Source organism: Lepisosteus platostomus, chromosome 11 (genome assembly GCF_059453375.1).
Source record: "Lepisosteus platostomus isolate fLepPlt1 chromosome 11, fLepPlt1.hap1, whole genome shotgun sequence".
In the NCBI taxonomy this organism is placed as follows: Eukaryota; Metazoa; Chordata; class Actinopteri; order Semionotiformes; family Lepisosteidae; genus Lepisosteus; species Lepisosteus platostomus.
In genome coordinates, this window is record NC_142621.1 from 32,209,911 (window position 1) to 32,224,856 (window position 14,946).

Consider the following 14,946-nt stretch of genomic DNA (forward strand, 5'->3'; position numbering starts at 1 on the left):
CCCCCAGTCTGCGAGCTGTACGGACTGTCTCTCGCCCCCAGTCTGTGAGCTGTACGGACTGTCTCTCGCCCCCAGTCTGTGGGCTGTACGGCCCGTCTCTCTCTCTCGCCCCCAGTCTGTGAGCTGTACGGACTGTCTCTCGCCCCCAGTCTGTGAGCTGTACGGACTGTCTCTCTCTCTCGCCCCCAGTCTGTGAGCTGTACGGACTGTCTCTCGCCCCCAGTCTGTGGGCTGTATGGACTGTCTCTCGCCCCCAGTCTGTGGGCTGTACGGACCGTCTCTCTCCCCCAGTCTGTGGGCTGTACGGACTGTCTCTCACCCCCAGTCTGTGAGCTGTACGGCCCGTCTCTCGCCCCCAGTCTGTGGGCTGTACGGACCGTCTCTCTCTCTCGCCCCCAGTCTGCGAGCTGTACGGACTGTCTCTCGCCCCCAGTCTGTGGGCTGTACGGCCCGTCTCTCGCCCCCAGTCTGTGAGCTGTACGGCCCGTCTCTCACCCCCAGTCTGTGGGCTGTACGGACTGTCTCTCTCTCGCCCCCAGTCTGCGAGCTGTACGGACTGTCTCTCTCTCGCCCCCAGTCTGTGGGCTGTACGGACCGTCTCTCTCTCTCGCCCCCAGTCTGCGAGCTGTACGGACTGTCTCTCGCCCCCAGTCTGTGAGCTGTACGGCCCGTCTCTCGCCCCAAGTCTGTGAGCTGTACGGCCCGTCTCTCACCCCCAGTCTGTGAGCTGTACGGCCCGTCTCTCACCCCCAGTCTGTGGGCTGTACGGACCGTCTCTCTCTCTCGCCCCCAGTCTGCGAGCTGTACGGACTGTCTCTCGCCCCCAGTCTGTGGGCTGTACGGACTGTCTCTCGCCCCCAGTCTGTGAGCTGTACGGCCCGTCTCTCGCCCCCAGTCTGTGAGCTGTACGGCCCGTCTCTCGCCCCCAGTCTGTGAGCTGTACGGCCCGTCTCTCGCCCCCAGTCTGTGAGCTGTACGGACTGTCTCTCGCCCCCAGTCTGTGGGCTGTACGGACTGTCTCTCGCCCCCAGTCTGTGGGCTGTACGGACTGTCTCTCGCCCCCAGTCTGTGAGCTGTACGGCCCGTCTCTCGCCCCCAGTCTGTGAGCTGTACGGACTGTCTCTCGCCCCCAGTCTGTGGGCTGTACGGACTGTCTCTCGCCCCCAGTCTGTGGGCTGTATGGACTGTCTCTCGCCCCCAGTCTGTGGGCTGTACGGACTGTCTCTCGCCCCCAGTCTGTGGGCTGTACGGACTGTCTCTTGCCCCCAGTCTGTAGGCTGTACGGAGTGTCTCTCGCCCCCAGTCTGTGGGCTGTACGGACTGTCTCTCGCCCCCAGTCTGTGAGCTGTACGGCCCGTCTCCCGCCCCCAGTCTGTGAGCTGTACGGACTGTCTCTCGCCCCCAGTCTGTGGGCTGTACGGCCCGTCTCTCGCCCCCAGTCTGTGAGCTGTACGGACTGTCTCTCGCCCCCAGTCTGTGGGCTGTACGGACTGTCTCTCGCCCCCAGTCTGTGGGCTGTACGGACTGTCTCTCGCCCCCAGTCTGTGGGCTGTATGGACTGTCTCTCGCCCCCAGTCTGTGGGCTGTACGGACTGTCTCTCGCCCCCAGTCTGTGGGCTGTACGGACTGTCTCTCGCCCCCAGTCTGTGGGCTGTACGGACTGTCTCTTGCCCCCAGTCTGTGGGCTGTATGGACTGTCTCTCGCCCCCAGTCTGTGGGCTGTACGGACTGTCTCTCTGCACCAGTTTCCATGTCTCCTACCCTCTGTTTCTTGGCCTGGGAGCCCTCTTCCAGCCAGTACTCCTTCTGATTGGGACCGATCATGCCACTGCCATCCTGTGGCTTCACCAGGTTCCTGACAGGAGAGAGCAGGCAAATGTAAGTGTCAGGTCCCTTCTACCTCCACATCTTTTTGGGACAATTTACTCACTGGGAATGAGAGCTGACAAGAATTTGTTCTGGCGTCAGTGTGAGAGGGTGAGGACTTCAGTGTGACAGTGTGAGGGCTGCAGTGTGTGAGAGGGTGAGGGCTTCAGTGTGACAGGGGCAGCAGTGTGTGAGAGGGTGAGGGCTTCAGTGTGACAGGGGCTGCAGTGTGTGAGAGGGTGAGGGCTTCAGTGTGACAGAGGCTGCAGTGTGTGAGAGGGTTAGGGCTTCAGTGTGACAGGGGCAGCAGTGTGTGAGAGGGTGAGGGCCGCAGTGTGTGAGAGGGTGATAGGGACTCAGTGCCAGAGACAGCAGGTATGGTCTGAAGTGCCTGAGCTGCACTGCACCAGCGTGTGACAGAAAGAGAGCAGCAGTACATCACAATAACCAAGACTCCTACTTCATGTCGAAGTCGTCCTGCCCCACGGGCTCACGCCTCTTGCGGTCCTTCTTGGGCAAGAAGCCGTCGGGAAACCAGAGCGCGCCGTGTTTCCGCTTCCTCTTTGCCACCAGGACACCCAGCACCAGGATCAGCAGGATGATGGCCGCAGCAACACCCAGCAGGTACAGCAGGTGCGACTGCTCTATTTTGCCAGGCTCACCTGGTAAACCAACACACTGGTATGAACCCTGACCGGCGCAGGACACACTCACACTTGACCCCGTGGTTACATTTTCTGACGCCCACATTTCAATACAGATCGTGCTGTGGTGACAGTGAACATCAAGGGTTGTAAAAAACTCCCCTGCATGTAGTCACCCCTACGCTGAGGCAATGAGAGAAGGCTTTGGAAGAATACCACCTGCTCATAAAGAAGAACCTGCAAAAATGAGGCACTCCTGAGCCAACTGAATAACCGGCACTCAAAGAGAGTGAGATCCCACAGGAGAGGAAACAGCTGATAGAATAGGCTCTGTGGGGAACTGGCCACTCCGCTGGATGCCAATTATACAATCAAACCTTGTTTTTACGGGGTTTTTTCTAACAGATGGCTTTCTTCCAAAGCCCCCTCTCTCTACCTTACACCTAGCCACGGAGGTGAAACTGGGCAAGTCCGATCATACAGTTTAGACAATAAACCTCTGCAGCCCATTCAAGAATATAAGATCCCAAGCGATACATATAGGGCTAGCCTCACTCCCAGTACTGAAACAAGCACAGGAGGCCACAAGAGGAAACTAGACGTGGATGAAATAAGACGAAGCATAGGGAACGCTGTTATTTGTTATTTCAAATTCTTCAGCTACTAAACTAACAATGAGGGCTGTCCTAGTGCCTCCTGCAGGCTGGGTGAGGCAGCTCGTGTGCCCCTGGGGAAGGCGGTGTAGATTAAGCCGGTTCAGGGACGCCAAATATGTAAGAAAAGTGGCTCTCTGAAGGCACAAGTTCTGTAGGGTTTGGGCATTTACTGAGACAATTATTAATTGTAGCAGTAAATCACAAAGTTGATTCTTTTGATGGCTTTAGAATCCAACCATGCGACATAACTCAAACAACGCGCACACACAGGTACTAATACACGAGGATACATTTATTAATACATAGAATATGCATATAAACCTAACAGATCTTATCGAGAGGGTTATCAGAATACAAAAGTTATATATTCAATCAGTTACAAAGTGTTACACATATCAAGAGGACATACGTTCAGTATATCATTCATTAAGACCGTTTCGTAAAGTGAACTTGGTTACAACTTCTACATTAGATACTCAAACAAGTACATAACTCTTAGGAATTAAATTGATATCAACTGGTTGGGATAACAATTGAATTCTCGAGCTGTAATGCATTGAAGTTGAATACTCATCCAATTTTTGGGGATTCAGATCTCCTGCAGGCACAAAGAAACAGTTGCAGGCTGTTGCTGTCCAATCCGCGCTCTCTGGCTCCGTGCCAGGCTGTGCTGTGCGGCTTGCGACGGTGCGCTGCTGATGCTCACTGTTGGCTTTAACTAGCAAAGTTTGTGCACAAGAGAAAAGATGACTGTGGGTCCCAGCAAGTCAGGAAGAGGACCGGTTCGTTCCTGATGAAGAGATTGTTCTGAATAGTAATTCAGCTGTCCACAGTTCCGACCTGTTCACGAGGCCTGCTGCTGGTTACTCTCTGGTAACCTCCACTCTAGACTCTTAGAACAAAGGAAAGTTCTGGCACTCGGACACACTGGCCGTTCCGTGGTTGTCCGGGCTGAGTCTCAGGATGGTCAGGAGGCACGCTGCGAGAATGTCCTGCCCTTGGGATTCTCCTTTGAATTCCCTTTAGAATTGTTGAATCTGAATCTGAATCTTGTTGAATCTGAATCTGAATCTGAATCTCACAGGCTCTCTGTGTTGCCTGTTTTTACCTGGAGGAACTTCAGCTCATTGATTGGCTGAAAGTTCCATGGGCATCAGAGTCCCACGTGGGTTACTCGGCCCTACTGATTGGTTGATCAAGGTGAGATATGAGTCACTTAGTCCTGACACTTAGTAATGCAGTCCAGATGTCCAACTGGCACTCCCTAGACAGATAGGCGCCAATGGGTGACCATTGATCATGATAGCCAGGCTTAGCTAAGTGCATCCCCCTTTGGGAGCTGTCCTTGGACCTTAAATCACCTTGCATGAATGGTTTCTCTGTGGCTGCACCACAGAGATGAACAGAGAAATGAGGCCTAATTTGGGAAAGCTCAGAAACACTTAATTCTGCCTTATTATTAAGCCTCGCCGCTACATATCCCCCCTTTTTGAAGGTCACGAGGTCCTGAGGCATTGTTGCCTTCAAAACAAAACAGAGTTAAGTGATGTCCCTTGCCATTAGAACATTAATCTTAAATGTCTACATTACTCCTCGAGAATTCATACCAGAACCAGCATTGGATACAAACAGGATGAATAACATCTGGAGTATGTATAAACACGGTAGGAGACATTATCTCAGTCTAGGAATTACACATCAGGAAGTTCACTGTCAATATCTGATACCTCTGTGGTAGATATTTGGGGAGAAGTCACTTCCTTTCTTTTGACATGCTACCTTTGACTCATTCATGCTACCCGGAGTACATCTTGATGTGAGAGTACATCATTCAGAGTACACTGTCAGTCATGATCCAGCTACCCGGCAGCAGTGTTACAATAACACCAGTTCCTGTTCCCAGCCCCCCCATAAACCACAACACCTGTGTTGGGTATCTGCTAGGGTGGTTTGGAGGTTTGTTCCATTAACGCAAACTAACTACCTGTACCTCTTCAGGGCTTACTGTTTCTTGGATTTCTATCCAATTGAATAGTGTGGCACCTGAAGGCATCTTAGACCTCAAGTTTGGTCTTATATTGTCTGGTTCCAGACCGTACAGTGTTAAGTTACCATGCTGTACTATGGCCTCCTCGGGAACTTACAGGAAAACTATTGGTTAGATAGCTGCATTGTGGTAGCTGTATCATGCCCGTCACAAGTCATAGTGTCAGTTAAATGTGGTGTGCTGACCAGCCATTTACTTCCCACCTGCTCTTCATGGGGTTCATTAACCTCCCTCTGCTCATTAGTAGCTTTACACCCTTCATTGGTGAATCGTTTAGACACAGCCAATGGATAGCTTTGGTAGCCATACCCATCTCAAGATTTGGAACCGAATTCAATCTTGGTTTGCCTTCTGGGTGAGCTATGAGCGATGGGGTTAATGTCACATACTCCTCTACTGAGAAGAGTGGAATCAAGTGGGTTGGGAATTGTGCCATGGCTAGACTGGCTACAGTGGCACTAAACTCCCTTAACAGGTCTTGTGTCAACATTCTGGCCTGTTGCACACAAGCATAAACCCACTGTATAACACCAACAATCATGTCCACTGTTTGGGGAATAAGATTTAACCCTGTTGCATAGGAAGTTGCCTGTAGGGTTTTCCCTAAGCTTTCCAACTTTTGCTGCTGTTGATACAGTCTGTCACTACCCTCTGGCATCTCTGACACCTGCCTTCTTGGGGCAGTCAGGGTGAGAGTGCCAGTAGCACACAAACCTACCAGAAATAGCAAATGCACAACAGTGGTGGCAGCAATCAGTCCTCCCAAAAGTCTTTTCGGGTGGCTGATCCCAGTCATCTCCTTCTGAGTGACTGTTGCCTTTCTAAGCTGGCGCAGCATGTACATGGTGTCTTTCTCAGTATGCCCTGTGGCATCTTGGGCACCAACATCCTGCAAATCTGGGGAGATCTGACGCAGCGGCTGATGCTGCTCCTCCGTTTCCAGGGCATCTGCTTTTTCGATTTGTTCATGCCTGTGCTCTAGTAACCCTGCAGGGGGCGGTGCAGCGGTGGAGCATGCCTGACCCTCGGCTGAGTGGTCATCTGGAGCACCTGAGTGATCTGGGATTGTTACCCCATTCTCACTGTTCAGGTCCACCCTGCACACTTCCTGATTGAGGAATCCCTCTATTGGCATGTTTACAATCGTTCGCTGGGCGTGGGTGTAGGACACCTGCTCGCTCCCCCCTTCCCTCGCTAGGGGTTCAGGGAGCTGCCCCAGCACTGGGATAGCTAGTTCACTGTCTTTGAACTCACTATCACTCACCAGGCCCATGTCAGTGCAGGCGGGGATTCTGACACCCCTCTTTGCGATGTCCTGCACTGGCAGGCGGGTGGCTTGACCATCCAGCTCCAGTCTGGCTGAACCACTGTTGGTCAGACTCAGACTGACAAACTGAGCTGGTGGCTGTAAGAAAACCGTCTCGGCTTTCATTCCCTGTCCCTTCCTGGGGACTGGGTGTGTTGGCAACCCTGCCGTTGAGGCAGGAACAATCAGGTCAGTCTCACTCACTACCTGGTAGTTGTGAGAAATAATATTACCTGACTGCAGGTTCCCTGGGTCACAGCAGAGGGAATCGGCATCTGGGATCAGGTGTGTCCACAGCGCAGTAGTCTCAGCGTCCAGCTGGACCTCCTGTCTAACCTGTGAATGTTGCACTAGGGGCACCTGGCGGTGGCCCTGCGACAGCTGCTCAAGCAGATCCTCACTAATAGAGGACCTCTCAGGGCCAAGGGTGAGGGCTACATCACCAACCTGGTCTCCTGCCATCTGGATCCCTTCCACCACTGCGGGGTGGTGTTCCTGAACCCTCTTGGGTGCCAGGGTGCACAGGGAAAGCTCCTTCTCATCGCCATGTGGGGAGATCTGCTCCTCTTTAGGGATGTAGAAGGGGTGTGCTTTACCTGGTGGATCAGGCGGCTGCTCGGAGCACCGCTCCTGTGGCAGGGAGGCTGTTGTGACCTCAGCCGGGACACGACTTCCCTGTATATCTGGGGAACAAGGAAATATTTTTATTTCTTGTCCAGAGGGAACGGAAGGAATCTTCACATAGGCTTCTGTGTTCGGTGGGCACTGTGTGAGCACAGTCTGCCTCTTGGCCCCCCTTTCCTTCTGTACAGAAGGCTTAGGAGCCTTGACCTTTTTCCACACTTTGCCTTTCTGGTGATCCACCAAAGGTTCCTCTCTGAGTCGCATGCCCTTTTCTTTTTCTACCCGTTTGAGCTTGCCGTGTGACATCAAACACCTTTCAACCTCAGTGTCAATCAGTGTCTCACTGGGTAAGACATCTCCCATGGCAGCCTTGAGGTAAAAGCTTCTTGCTTTTCCTCTGCGTTTTACTGCCTGCTCTGTGACTTCAGGGGTGGAGTCAGCACTCACTTGGGAGTGGCTGACCTTATCCAGGCAGGAACCATTCCGCTCAATCAGATAGACTGAGGGAGGGAGAGGGGGCGGGTCTCCGCCTCCTCCAGTGGAGAGTATCAGCTCATTCACGCTTCCGGCAGCCTTGGGGAGCGGTTGTCCCTGTCCTAATAAAGCTTGTTCAAGCCTGGCCAGGCGGGCGGCTACTGAATCCTTTTGTTCAGCCTTTTCTAGCCCTTTCCCTCCCCCGGTGTTCTCATGGCACTTAGGACGCTGGGTGCGGTCCTGTGTGAGTGCTTTGGAACGGGGCTTAGCCAGCTCAGGAGCCTGTGCTCCTTCGAGCAGGGGGGAATTAACCCTGCTGGCTCTGACGGCGAACACAGTCGCTTTAGCAGCTTTTTGCTCAGAGCGACTTTGGACATCATACTCCCAGGCTTTCTGCACGAATCTCTTAATATCAGTCATTTTCATGGTCTGTGCATCTGTATGCATTAAGATCATCTTTCTGACTGACGGGTGGAGATTCGCAATGAATAAACCATTGAAATGTGTGTTCTCTTCGCAACCCTCATCATTTCGCCCTGCAAAATAAGTTCGTCTAAGTCTCTCGTAATATTCGCGAGGGGACTCTGCTCTCTCGTGCTTAATGTTAAGAGCGGCGGCTATCGCAGCAGTCGGGTCAATAAACGCACTGTATTCTTCGATAAGTGCTTGACAAAGCTGCTCAAAGTCATTACAGACTTTCTTCATCTGCCTAGCCATCCACTCATGTACAGCTCTGCTGGTAGTTTTCCTGACAAGAAACACTTTCTCCTGTTCTGTGGCGTTTGGCAGGTACTGCAGGTTATACCTGAGGTCCTGAATATAACTCTCGATATTATTCTCTGACACTGCGGGGTCAAATCTCTCTATGTCCTTCGCTAGCTCTCTCAGAGAATGGAGGTTTATTCTCCTAGCTTCTCCGCTGACGGAGATATGGAAGAGATCGTGGTCAGACCTGTCGCTGCTAGAGAGAGTGCTTAATAGCGACTCGAATTCAGACCTTTTTGCAACCATCGTTAAACTTAAAGAGTATCACTTTTAAGTACGAAATCACAGTTTTACCACAGAAAACCACAAGATCCAGTATGCAATCAACCCGGTAGATTGCAAAAGATCACAAAACAATCAAGCACTGCTTAAAGAGCAAGGGGAACTTTTTTCCTTTCGGCTTTCAGCACACTGTATTGTCGTGTATGAAACCCGCGGCGTTTTATATTGAATTATTCCGCTTGGTTGACTCATTTCAGTCTTGCCACGCCCACCCAGGGACGCCAAATAATGTAGATTAAGCCGGTTCAGGGACGCCAAATATGTAAGAAAAGTGGCTCTCTGAAGGCACAAGTTCTGTAGGGTTTGGGCATTTACTGAGACAATTATTAATTGTAGCAGTAAATCACAAAGTTGATTCTTTTGATGGCTTTAGAATCCAACCATGCGACATAACTCAAACAACGCGCACACACAGGTACTAATACACGAGGATACATTTATTAATACATAGAATATGCATATAAACCTAACAGATCTTATCGAGAGGGTTATCAGAATACAAAAGTTATATATTCAATCAGTTACAAAGTGTTACACATATCAAGAGGACATACGTTCAGTATATCATTCATTAAGACCGTTTCGTAAAGTGAACTTGGTTACAACTTCTACATTAGATACTCAAACAAGTACATAACTCTTAGGAATTAAATTGATATCAACTGGTTGGGATAACAATTGAATTCTCGAGCTGTAATGCATTGAAGTTGAATACTCATCCAATTTTTGGGGATTCAGATCTCCTGCAGGCACAAAGAAACAGTTGCAGGCTGTTGCTGTCCAATCCGCGCTCTCTGGCTCCGTGCCAGGCTGTGCTGTGCGGCTTGCGACGGTGCGCTGCTGATGCTCACTGTTGGCTTTAACTAGCAAAGTTTGTGCACAAGAGAAAAGATGACTGTGGGTCCCAGCAAGTCAGGAAGAGGACCGGTTCGTTCCTGATGAAGAGATTGTTCTGAATAGTAATTCAGCTGTCCACAGTTCCGACCTGTTCACGAGGCCTGCTGCTGGTTACTCTCTGGTAACCTCCACTCTAGACTCTTAGAACAAAGGAAAGTTCTGGCACTCGGACACACTGGCCGTTCCGTGGTTGTCCGGGCTGAGTCTCAGGATGGTCAGGAGGCACGCTGCGAGAATGTCCTGCCCTTGGGATTCTCCTTTGAATTCCCTTTAGAATTGTTGAATCTGAATCTGAATCTTGTTGAATCTGAATCTGAATCTGAATCTCACAGGCTCTCTGTGTTGCCTGTTTTTACCTGGAGGAACTTCAGCTCATTGATTGGCTGAAAGTTCCATGGGCATCAGAGTCCCACGTGGGTTACTCGGCCCTACCAGTCCCTGATTGGTTGATCAAGGTGAGATATGAGTCACTTAGTCCTGACACTTAGTAATGCAGTCCAGATGTCCAACTGGCACTCCCTAGACAGATAGGCGCCAATGGGTGACCATTGATCATGATAGCCAGGCTTAGCTAAGTGCATCCCCCTTTGGGAGCTGTCCTTGGACCTTAAATCACCTTGCATGAATGGTTTCTCTGTGGCTGCACCACAGAGATGAACAGAGAAATGAGGCCTAATTTGGGAAAGCTCAGAAACACTTAATTCTGCCTTATTATTAAGCCTCGCCGCTACAGCGGGTACTTACTTCTGACGCTGACCACAGGGTAGGACAGCGGGGCCTTGAGAGACTGCGCAGCGATGTAAGAGGCGGCCAGGCTGGTGTTGGTAAAGCAGTCATCGGAGCTCTGCACACACTGGCGGTTGTCGATCTCCATGTGCACTTCCGAGCTGCAAAGAGGCACACCGTTACCCACAGTCCACTAGGTGGCGGCACACTCAACCCGCTGCCAGCAGAGCCCGAGGCGGCAGCAAGGCTTTCACAGACCGTTATTTTCAAACGGTCGCTCCAGGGCTTCTTCCACAGCTGAATTTCAAGTGTGCTGAACAAATACTTCTATAAACGGACCTGAGCTGATTACGCCAATATATCAGGTCACCCTCTCGCGTAGACGTGCTCTGTTACCATATGAACTCTTCAGCACTGGTTTGGTCGTGGTTACTCAAAGCAGCAACACATGAGGACGACAATCTGCACTGTTCGGTGCTTTCTCCCATTACTCCGGGCTCACACGCGTCAACACGCAGCAATAATTCAAAATGAGCCAAATCTGGACTTGAGGGCCTATTTGAAAACATTCCGTCGACGGCGGCGGGACAGGGGCACCGGTGCGGGCCTCACCCAATGATCTCCTTCCCCAGCTCCCGCCGCGCCAGCGAGCGCCTGCCCCTGCGCTGCCCGCTGACCGCCCCCTCCTTGCCGAAGTAGGGGAAGACCATGAGCTGCCCCTTCTCGTCCTTCTTGACGCGCAGGTTGGTGCGCAGCAGCGTGCCCAGGGAGCGCAGGAAGCCGCGCAGGTCCCCCAGCAGCTCGCTGGGCTGCAGCAGCACCACCAGCACCAGTGTGCCGTCGGCGATGCGCTCGGGGGTGTCGGCGGCGCAGTCCAGCCCGTCCCAGCCGCACTCCTCCGTGTTGCAGCCCTGGTTGCAGTGCCCGTTGGCGTAGTGGTCCGCGCAGTACTTGTCGTACCTGCAAGGGGGAGGGAGACGTGAGCCCGTGAGCAAACGGCGGCAGGGGTGGGAATTTCGGGGACGCAGCCGGCAGGGGAGGGGGGAGGTACCGGGAACGGCGGCGGCGCGGCGCCACTCACTTGCACGTGCTGCCGGCGTTCTGGCACTCGAAGCCGTCGAACAGGCACGTGGCGGTGTTGCAGGCCTCGTCGCAGCGCCCGTTCTGGAAGAGCTCCCAGCAGGGCAGCGCGGCCGTGCAGTTCTCCCAGGGCCGCGGCCAGCGCAGGGAGCAGTCGCCCCCGTCCCACTCGCACTCGTGGGTGTTGCACTGCGGGTCGCAGATCTCGTCCCCGGCCCTGCCCGGGCACTCGGCGAAGGGGCAGGAGGGCGGGGGGGGGCGGGTGGGCGCGGGCGCGGGCGCGGGCACCTCGCAGTGGCGCCCCGTGAGGCGCGGCGGGCACTGGCACTGGTAGTAGGGCGGCAGGGGGTCCCCGAGACAGATGCCCCCGTTCTGGCAGGGCCAGCGGGAGCAGCCCAGGGGCGTCTCGCAGTGCGGCCCCGTGAACTCCGGGGGGCACTGGCAGCGCGGGCCGGCCGCCGTCTGGACGCACTCCTTGCGGTTCTGGCAGCGCAGCCGAGAGCAGGGGTTCCTCTCCACGTGGGTGCAGTTGCTCCCCGAAAACCCCTTGCAGTAAGACAGGCAGACAATCAGTACCAGAAACGGGGGTGAGCTGGCAGTCATACCCCCGGGACACTGAATGGGCACAGAATGATGGCAGCCAGCCCCAGCCCTGCATGTCGCAGCAGGGAAACAGTACGACAGCAGCGACAACGACAGAGGGGAAGAAAGCCGGGTACCATGAAATACACACATGCTGTCAAAAGTGTGGCTGCTGCATGAAAGGCCACTGGGGCTTAGTACTATTTAACCCCCTGACCCCCTAATAGTTTAACCCCCCTATCCTAATAGTGAAAAACAGCAAATCTGACTTCAGCAGGCTCAAATACGATGTGAAAGTGAGCATGACCAACAGACAGCAGTGTGCAAGGCTGAAGCTATCAGACCGAATGCCTGTGTGATGTGCAGCTGTGATTGCTAACAAGATGAGTGAAACCTGCATGACCTGTAGTCTGTCACACACACACACACACATCTGTCAGTAGTTTAGGCTGATATCTTGGTATCTCTAACCCAAGTGCCTCCCTAACTGTAACCACCTGCGTACTTGCACTTTGCCATCATGAAGCTGGTACAAAGCTGGGCAGCGATGCCCCATACAGTATGTGCATGAAATGAACCTGATCACAACACAAAATCTGATTTCCAGGATGCACCTTGAAAAGTACTGGATTTACCTGAGCGGCATCCTTCGAGCCTCTTTCCATTCGGCAGCATGAGAACAATACAAGGTCACGTTAGAGCAGTGCCACTGATCTCAGCACCCACCCCCAATGCCAACCCAGCGGGTGTTTCCTGGTGCAAATCCCCGAGCAACAGCTGCTCAGGAAGGTCAGACCCCTGTAATCAGCCCCGGGCCCGCACCAACGCAAACGCGGCTGTGTGTCAGGAGAGGCGCGGGGGAGTGCGCTCACCGGGCGGCAGTGGCAGCTGTATCCATGTGGGGTCCCGATGGCCATCCTGCAGGTCCCGCCGTTCTGGCACGGCTCCAGCTGGCACAGGTCCAGCATGGCCTCGCAGCGCCGCCCTGGCGTCGCGCGCGAGAGGGGGAGAGGGTCAAAGACAGGCGGGCAGAGCGGAGACCAGCTCACACCTGCTGCCAGGTGTTGTGGAGCGGTGTGTGTTATAACAGCGGAGCTGTGCAGCAGTGTGTGTTGAGAAGTGAAGTTACGCAGCAGTGTGTGTTGAACGGCGGATTGTGCAGCAGTGTGTGTGGGTGGAGTTGTGCAGCAGTGTGTGCTGAACGGCAGTTTGTGCAGCAGTGTGCGTTGAACGGCAGATTGTGCAGCAGTGTGCGTTGAACGGCAGATTGTGCAGCAGCTTGCGTTGAATGGCAGATTGTGCAGCAGTGTGTGTTGAACGGCAGATTGTGCAGCAGTGTGTGTTGAACAGCGGAGTTGTGCAGCAGTGTGTGTTGGTGGAGTTGTACAGCAGTGTGTGTTGGTGGAGTTGTACAGCTGTGTGTGCTGAACGGCAGTTTGTGCAGCAGTGTGTGTTGAACGGCAGATTGTGCAGCAGTGTGTGCTGAACGGCAGATTGTGCAGCAGTGTGCGTTGAACGGCAGATTGTGCAGCAGCGTGCGTTGAATGGCAGATTGTGCAGCAGTGTGTGTTGAACGGCAGATTGTGCAGCAGTGTGTGTTGAACAGCGGAGTTGTGCAGCAGTGTGTGTTGGTGGAGTTGTGCAGCAGTGTGTGTTGGTGGAGTTGTGCAGCAGTGTGTGCTGAACGGCAGATTGTGCAGCAGCGTGCGTTGAACGGCAGATTGTGCAGTGTGTGCTGAACGGCAGATTGTGCAGCAGTGTGTGCTGAACGGCAGATTGTGCAGCAGCGTGCGTTGAATGGCAGATTGTGCAGCAGTGTGTGTTGAACGGCAGATTGTGCAGCAGTGTGTGTTGAATGGCAGTGTCCTCTTGTCCACTCTGTCCCCCAGGAGAGCTCACCAGTGTATCCCAGGCGGCAGCGGCACTGGTAGTCATTGGCGAGCTGCACGCAATCCAGGCTGCCAGTGGGGTCACAGGGGTTGGACAGGCACTCGTTCACATCGCCTTCACAGTGTTCCCCCTCAAAGCCTTTCGGGCATGAGCAGGTGTACCCTCCAATGCCGTCATTACACTGACCCCCGTTGAGGCAGCGAGGCATCCTTGAGCTGGGATCAGGGGCGCAGTCGTCAAAGTTGATCTCGCACTGCAGGCCTGAGAGCACACACACATTAAGCCACAAAGACTTTAACCTGCGACGTGAAGGTGAGCACACGGTCATGTGGTCAAACTGTCCTTCATAAGATCCTTCCGAAGACAAAATCCAAAACGTGACGTGCATCCTGCGCCTCTTCCCCATCTCCCCCCAACTCTCCCCCCCCCCCCTCCGTGTGCGCCTCCCCCTTGCCCTTGCTCACCGCTGGTGCCTGGCGGGCAGGAGCAGGTGTAGTGGTTCACCAGGTTGATGCAGGTGCCCCCGTTCAGACAGGGCTGAGACTGGCACTCGTCCACATCGTACTGGCAGTTCACCCCCTGGAAGCCCGGCTGGCACTGCGGGTTCGGGCACAGAGAGAGAGAGAGAGAGAGAGACTCATTCACAGAGCAGAACAGTAGAGGAGCTGACCTCTGTATCTCCGCTGTTACGCCAGCCACTGTGCTATAATCTCCACACTTCACACGTGCGGCACCTGATTGCTAAACCAGGTCACGGCAAAACCCGAGAGTTTAGAGCGATTTTGAAAAATTCCTAAGATAACCACGGATTTTCAGAGCCACAATGAGCGTAGGCGCCTGGTGAAGAAACCGAATGAGCAGAATCCAGAGACGGATATTGACTGGATTGATTTTTAGTCCAAAAAGTGTTTACTGAGGTCAACGAATTGCATGTAAACATTTCAACAATGCTGCATTATGCTTCCTCCCGCCCTCTCATCCCACCCCTCCCTCTCACTCACACGTCTTCCTAGGACGCCAGCAGTCACACAAATGTGCCCTGGAATAATTATGCATCAGTTCCAAAATCACCGCCAGTTTTGCGCGCGGGGAAGCTCCCCTGCAGAC

At 53.5% G+C, this 14,946-nt stretch overlaps 1 protein-coding gene across 1 annotated transcript in view; it reads right to left on the bottom strand.

Moving 5' to 3' along the window:
- The window catches only part of notch2 (notch receptor 2), an 83,743-nt gene that overhangs the window by 10,599 nt on the left and 58,198 nt on the right, over positions 1-14,946 (bottom strand). Inside the window, exons 22-29 of the mRNA XM_088599176.1 lie at positions 14,304-14,436; positions 13,849-14,100; positions 12,822-12,934; positions 11,369-11,913; positions 10,900-11,247; positions 10,306-10,448; positions 2,327-2,528; positions 1,762-1,855 (exon numbers count right to left, since the gene is read on the bottom strand). Coding sequence (XP_088455302.1) covers positions 1,762-1,855; positions 2,327-2,528; positions 10,306-10,448; positions 10,900-11,247; positions 11,369-11,913; positions 12,822-12,934; positions 13,849-14,100; positions 14,304-14,436 — 1,830 coding nt within the window. The remainder of the gene's footprint in view (positions 1-1,761; positions 1,856-2,326; positions 2,529-10,305; positions 10,449-10,899; positions 11,248-11,368; positions 11,914-12,821; positions 12,935-13,848; positions 14,101-14,303; positions 14,437-14,946) is intronic.